The 7,593-nt window shown below is 44.1% G+C and overlaps 1 protein-coding gene across 1 annotated transcript in view; it reads left to right on the top strand.

The window, feature by feature from the left end:
* The window catches only part of RFWD2 (ring finger and WD repeat domain 2), a gene marked incomplete at its 5' end in the record, with an annotated part of 205,772 nt that overhangs the window by 82,091 nt on the left and 116,088 nt on the right, over positions 1 to 7,593 (top strand). The window contains one exon of the mRNA XM_019530579.1: positions 2,287 to 2,430. Coding sequence (XP_019386124.1) covers positions 2,287 to 2,430 — 144 coding nt within the window. The remainder of the gene's footprint in view (positions 1 to 2,286; positions 2,431 to 7,593) is intronic.

Genomic DNA, 7,593 nt, shown 5'->3' with positions numbered 1-7,593 from the left:
GTCTTGTGACTTCTGGGTTTGGAGATTCCTTCTGAGCAGGAATGCCGAGATCGGAAAATTGGTTCATCAGGAATGCCGAAATGGATGTCCAATGTCGTTTAAAAAAAAAAAAAAAAAAAAGCTGTTTATTTTAGAGCAGCAGTTCCCAATTTGTGGTACAAGTACCACCAGTGGTATGCAGACAACCTGTCAGTGGTACACATTAACAGATTTGTTATAGTTACTTTATATGACAAAAATTTGCTGCTGGTACTTAAGGTTGAACTGAAAAATGTGTTTGTGGTGCATAAAGTTGTAGCATTTTAAATTGGTGATGCACAATCTGTCAGTTTGGGAACCGCTGTTTTAGAGTCTTTCAGTAGCAATAGGAGAAAACAAAAACACTTTGGCAATAGTTTTCCTACTCTACAGAAGTTGATAGAACAAATTAGGGGTGAGTGTAAATGTAAGACTACAATTTCCTGAAATTCAATTTGGACAGAATTTTCCATGTTAGGCTTATAGCCTTATAGCAGTTTCAATAAACTAGCAGTGCCACGTGTCGTTCTGAATCTAGATGCTGAGTTCCTAGGGTCTGTGCTGCTTAGCATTCTGCTAAGTAGTAGTGTTTTAAAATTAATAAGATGTCACTTTCATCTGTGGGTAGTAAGAAGCTATCAGGATTTTGAATGCTGGTTTCCTTTGCTTTGGAACATCTAGTTGTGTTCCTATTTTTAGACAGCCAAGTTAGATAATGTTACATTCATTCATGCAATCAAGTTGCATGTCAGCAGACAATTCTGTGTATAGTTTAAAAAAATTGCTGGTATCATAATTATAAGGATTAAAACATTCTCTTACTGTTAATATTAAAGAAATCTAAGTCTTTTTAAGGGAGGGAGCATTCAATCTATCTATTATATTGACTAAAATAATCTAAATATGAAAAGAGGTGTAAATCGATTTAGTGCTGTCTAAATTGGATGAAAAGATAAAAAGCCTCTGCTCACCATGTTTTCAAACTGCACTGTAGTGAAAGCTGACCAGCGTGCAGCTAGTTTTATTTGCTCCCACCCACAACCCTGTATGCATTCTTAAAGTTGGCAGGTACTTCACTTGCTGTTTGGAAAGTGATAACCAACAGCACAACAGGACTGAAGTTATGCCCTGGGGAGGAGGGTCCAAAGTGAGGCCTCTGTAGCAGAAGTATATCGGCATCAGTCATTAAAGATGTTATCCCCAGTCATATCATGAGAGACTCTGGGACAGAAAGGAGAGGAGAGCCCCTCATTTTAGATGCACCAGTTTCTACGAAGTTGAACTCTGGTAGGAATCCCTGCATCTTCTCTCTGCCCAGAGCTTTGGATTGGTGGCTGCTAAGGTTCTCACTGGGGCACTCTCTGCTTCAGTTCTCTGACTGTTAGGCCTTAAAAATTTATCAGACACCTCAGTACATCAAACTGATAATGATATATATTGCTTATAACTCTTCCCTGGCTTCTTTCCCTCAGATGTTTGGTGCCTGAGGGTTTTCTGGTTTAAGGTTTAACTTTATTATTAAGTGATTGCTTTTACTTCCAGCTTCATTGATACCAATTATAAACATGCCATGCAGTTCAAGGCAGAAAATGACTCTCTCCCCAAGAGCAGCCCTAGATAAAAGGTCTGTTGTATGTCATTTTTAAAGTTTGGATAACATACATTTTAGTCCTGTGTTGTTCAGGGAATTTGGAGGTCTTTTGCTGTAAGTACTAATTTGCTCTGCATTAATACTTAGCACTGGGAACTCCAAAGTGCCATGCTAAAGGGGCCAACGGGTGGAAAAGTGTCTCACTGCAAAAGAAATCAATCGGCATTCATCTTGTTGCATGTTATTCATAGACAACACAGTCAAATCTTTTTCACCACCTTTTCTGTGTGAGCTGTCAGCTTTGACATTTGGGTACATCATAATGGAGAAGGTAGAGCTGATGTGAAACATTTAAAGTATCTAAACAAAGGTATCATCTGAAGGAGGGATATTGTGTTGCCACAAAACGTCTATTTTCAGTAAAATTGACTGAGTGGGTTTACATCTAGTCAACTCTTGAGGCCATTATGCCTAGGAACAAGAGATCCATGCTGTTTGAATTATTTGAAGCAACTGGCTTGTCCAGACACAGAAAGTTTGTTTTTTTTCCTAACTGTTCATTTTAGAGGAGTTCAAATCACCAGGTGCCAAACCTTGAGTCCTTTCAGGTAGCAAAATGTCTTATTTGTATGTGCATGCATTTTACATCACTCTCAACCTCTCTCTTTGCTTCTCAGTATTGAATTCGACCGGGACTGTGACTATTTTGCCATTGCTGGGGTGACGAAGAAGATTAAAGTCTACGAGTATGGCACAGTCATTCAGGATGCAGTGGACATTCATTACCCTGAGAATGAAATGACCTGTAATTCCAAAATCAGGTATGTATCACTCTTGCTTCAGGTCCCAGTATTCTGCGCACTCCATTAGTGCCTCTTCCATGCAGTAAACAAAGGCTTGCTTCCTTTCATCTCTTGTTGGAGTGTGCTGGTGAAAGGAGGATGGGCGATTTATAAACAGTTTTGTACTTGGAGTGGGAATAGGTGGTTCAGGCACCATATTGGTTCATGTTGGACACATCTAAGATAATGTCAGGTCCTCATACCCAGACACTGGCTATAGAAGTATCGAAAGATGCATTGCTGCAACTGGTTTAAAAAAAAAAAATGGGGCATGACATTGACTGTCTTGCTGTTCCTGGGACAGCTGCAGTTAAAGCAAAATGTATGAGAACCTCTGGCAGGTCTTCTGTTGGGGCGGGAATAGATCAGACTGAGAGGACATAACTAAAAGAAAGGAACTCAAGGAGCTGTTTGAATTGAGGGGGAGACTTAGGATTAAGATATTGAACAGCAGACATCACTCTAGTTCTCAAGGGCTGACAAGGATGAACACTATTTGCTCAGAAGCTGGAACCCAGCTTTTTATCCATCTACCTATTTCACATGAAGTGCAGGTGATAGTGTGGTATCAAAGAGAGATTTGTACTTTAGGTGGCTACTGGAAAGATACTGAAGGAGGTGCTAGTTACAGTATTTCTTCATCATGACAAATTTGTATTGGTTCCTTGGAAACTGTGACTTGTTGCTTCTACAGGTGCTGAAGCTATTTGTTACTGTAGAGACTTATTATAGTTGATATGCACAATGATTTTGTTAATTACCCATTTAAAGTTTTTTTTTTCTTTCCTCAGCTGAGAAAGAGAACTCTCTTTTCCCTCCAAGAGTTGGGAGAAAGTAGTTTTCTTTACTTCAGTAAACTGAGACACACTGAGATTAAGTGACTTGCCTATAGTATCTGGATTCAAGAAAGCTGGGCATTGAATCTGCATCTTTCAGAATTAATTCAGTACTTAACAGTGAAAGAACAATAATTGTTTCTTCACTACAAAGCTTATTTGGCCCACAGACCACTACCCTATGCTCCTTATCCATGTGGGCATGAGTGACATGGCTTGGAGCAATCCTGGATGTGTCATGAGTGGCTATGGGGGTTTGGGGTGCAGGTGGTCTCTTCCTTGATCCTCTTGGTTTCAGGTCATGGACTGAGGAGGGAGAGGAGGATTGAGGTAGTCAGCTGAAGACTGCGGCACTGGTGTTATTGTGAAGGCTTTGGCTTCCACAATCACAGTCCGCTCTTTGGTGAGAGAGGCAGTGATCTGCTGAGAAGTAATGGCCTCCCTCCACCTCACTTCACTGTGAAGGAAGCTCATCTCAGTCAGAGTGCCTGACCTGGTCAACCGGGCTTTAAACTAAGCCTGCTAGGGGATAGGGGGTGGGGACTACCACCAAAGCAAGCCCACTGGGCAACTTCTGCAAAACCAGCATGTTAAGGCACTCAGAGGAATCCACCCCTACTCTAGCCCTGGAACGATGTCCTCCTGGGAGTGCAGGGAAGAGTAGGGCTTTCAGTGGGACACTTAACACGCCTGTATACCAATGCCAGGGGCTTGGGGAACAAACAGGCAGAGCTGGTCCTCCTACTAAACAAGAATGACTACAATCTCATAGGGATAATGGAGACTTGGTGGGACTCCACCTATGACTGGGCTGCAAGTATAGATGGCTATACCCTGTAAAGGAGAGATCATGCGGAAAAAAAGGATGTGGGTGTAGCACTCTGTCCAGGAAAGCTACATGTCCCTGCAAGCTGACATTGGCACTCAGGTAAGACAACTGGAAACCCTCTGGGTTAAAATACATGGAGAATGCGGTACAGGGGACACAATGGTAGGAGTCTACTACAGACCTCCTAATCAGGAACAAGAGCTTGACCAGGAATTTGCCAAGGAACAGGCTGAGACTGTACACTCTCGGTGCATGGTTGTCTTGAGAGACTTCAACTACCCAGACATCTCATGGGAAGAGCACTCGACCAAATCTGAATGGTCACAAAGCTTCCTTAGACATGTGGATGAGCTCTATCTGACTCAAGAAGTCTGTGCACCGACAGAGTGTGCTGCTTGACCTGGTACTAGCAAAGGGGGATGATCTAGTTAGTGACCTAATAATCAAAGGGAAGCTGGGAGACAGTGACCACAAGCTGATCACTTTCACTATCTACCGCAAAGCTGGCAAGTCAGACAGCAATGCGGAAGTCCTCGACTTTAGGAAAGCTGACTTTGATAAGCTCAGGAGGCTTGTTGAGGCCCTAAGGGTCCATGACTTGACAGGGAGGGGAGTTCAGATGAGTGGTTGCTCCTCAAGGGAGCAATCTTGAAAGCACAAGTGATGTCCATCCCATCTCGGAGGAAAGGTAGTAGAAGGGCACAGCAATCCTTGAGGGCTCTGCAGGGAAATTGTGGACCTCCTGAGTCTAAAAAGAAAGACCTATAAAAGATGGAAGACTGGAACCACCTCAAAGGAGTATTCTGTACTGGTCCAGACCTGTAGGGAATGAACCAGGAAAGTCAAGGCTGCGCAACTGGCTACACATATCAAGGACAATAAAAAGTCCTTTTTTGGGTATGTGGGGAATTGGAAGAAAAACAAGGATAACATTGGACCCCTGCTAAACCAAATGGGAGAACTGACAACCGACGCCCAGGAAAAAAGCCAGGCTGCTTAATGGGTATTTTGCATAGTTTATTCACCAGCCCAAAGGGGACTGCCCTGCTTAACATGCTGTGGGACCGCCAGGGTGAGGGTGAAATTATACCCTACATTGTTGTAGACCATGTAAAGGAGCACCTTGAGAGGCTGGACACCTTTAAGTCAGCTGGTCCAGACAGTTTGCACCCCAGGGTACTTAAAGATCTGGCAGTCATCATAGCTCAGCCACTGGCATGGATCTTTGAGAGCTTGTGACACTCAGGCGAAGTGCCCAGAGATTAGAAGAAGACCAGTGTGGTGCCTATCTTCAAGAAAGGGAGGAAAGTAGATTTGGGGAACAACAGGTCTAGCAGCCTGACTTCTATCCCTGGGAAGATCTTGGAAAAAATTATTAAAGGGACCATTCTTGACAAACTGGCTGATGGCAACATCATGAGGGACAGCCACCATGGGTTTTGTTGCAGATAGGTCTTGCCTGACTAATCTCATCTCCTTTCATGACCAGGTGACATATCACCTGGACAAGGGAGAAGAGATTGACATAATATATCTTGATTTTTAAAAAAGCCTTTGATCTGGTGTCTCAGGATCATCTCATGGAAAAATTGGCCAACTGTGGCCTTGGCTACATCACAGTCCAATGGCTGGGAAATTGGCTCTGAGGTCAGACCCAGAGAGTGGTAATTGACGGAAGTAAATCATCATGGTGCTCTGTGACCAGTGGTGCCCGCTAAGGCTCCATCTTTGGACCTGTACTCTTTACCATCTTTATTAATGATGTCAACATTGGTGTCAGAAGCAGACTGGCCAAGTTTGCCAATGACACCAAACTTTGGGGTAAAGCGTTCACACCTGAGGATAGGCTGGTGATCCAGACCAACCTTGACAGGCACAGAAAATGAACGGATAAAAACCTGAGGACATTCAATACAGAAAACTGTAAGGTACTCTACCTTGGGGGTGGGGGGGAGAGACGGGGAGGGTGGAACCCGCATTATGCATCACACTTATAGGCTTGGCAGTGCTACGCTCACTAGCACCCCAGCCAAAAAGGACTTGGGGGTCATGATTGACCACAAGATGAACATGAGCCACCAATGCGATATCACAGCTGGTAAAGCGAACAAAACTCTGGCTTGGATCCATAGATGCTTCCCAAGCAAATCTCAGGATGTCATTCTCCTGCTATACTTGGCCTTGGTAAGGCCACAGCTGGAATACTGCATCCAATTCTGGGCTCCACAATTTTAAAAGGATGTGGAAAAATGTGAGAGAGTCCAAAGGAGAGCCACACGTATGATCAGAGGGAAAGTGAACAGGCCTTATGATGAGAGGCTGAGAGCCATGGGACTCTTCAGCCTGGAAAAATGTAGGCTCAGGGGTGACTTAGTGGCTACGTATAAGTATGTAATGGATGTACATCAGAATCTGGGGGAACACCTGTTCACCAGGGTACCCCAAGGGATGACAAGGTCAAATGGTTACAAACTCCTCCAAGACCATTTCAGGCTGGACATAAGGAAAAACGTCTATACTGTCTGAGTCCCCAAGTCTTGGAATAGACTCCCTCCAGAGATGGTGCAAGCACCTCCTCTGGATTCTTTTAAGAAACATTTGGGTGCCTATCTTGCTGGGATCCTTTGACCCTTGCTGACTTCATGTCCTTGGGAAAAGGGGCTAGACTCAATCTTCTGAGGTCTCTTCCAGGCCTAATGTCTATGAAATCCTTGTTCTTTTATACTGTGTACTTGAAAATGAAAAGGTATGGAATTAGCCCAAAAGTTTGTTACACAAAATACGTATCTACATGTTGCGCATCACATTGCACATGTGAACAGATATGATCTTCTGAGGAAGAGTCAGCATGGTTTTTGTTACCTCACCAATCTGCTAGAGTTCTTTGAAGATGTTAACAAGCACATGGATGAGCGGGTTCCAGTTGACATAATATATTTGGACGTTCAAAAAGGGCCTTCACCAAGGGTTTAAAAAAAAAGACTTGATGTGGGATTGGAGGAAAGGTTTTTTGTGGATTGAGAGCTGATCAAAAGATATGAAGCAGAGGGTAGGGATAAATGGTCACTTATCAGGAGGGAGTTCAAAAGTGGGGTCCCACAGGGATCTATGAGAGCCCAGGAGGGAGCAGCACTGGACCCCAGAGCCTGACCCTAGTGAATGGAGGGGGCGATGCTGGACTCCAGGGCTCGATTCCAGTCAGCAGGGCTGGGAAGAGGTGATCCTCAGCTCCACGGTCCAGTCCTTGGGGGCGTGGGCCAGCCAACGTCCAGTGGGGCCTGTTCCTGGCATACGGTGCTCAGTTCTGTACATGGATCAACCTCATGTCACTCATCTGGCCTGCAGGACCAAAAGTTTGAGTACCACCTTGTGTATATAGAGGTGATTGCATAGTAGCTCAAAATGAAGTCTTACTCTTGTATATTGCAGGATTGGGGTATGTGTAGATGTGCGTGGGTATGAGGGACTTGGGGGGGT

This window comes from Crocodylus porosus, unplaced genomic scaffold (assembly GCF_001723895.1).
Source record: "Crocodylus porosus isolate Cpor-Errol unplaced genomic scaffold, CroPor_comp1, whole genome shotgun sequence".
Classification (NCBI taxonomy): Eukaryota; Metazoa; Chordata; order Crocodylia; family Crocodylidae; genus Crocodylus; species Crocodylus porosus.
The sequence above is the reverse complement of the archived record's forward strand: the minus strand, read 5'-3'. Positions and strand labels throughout refer to the sequence as shown.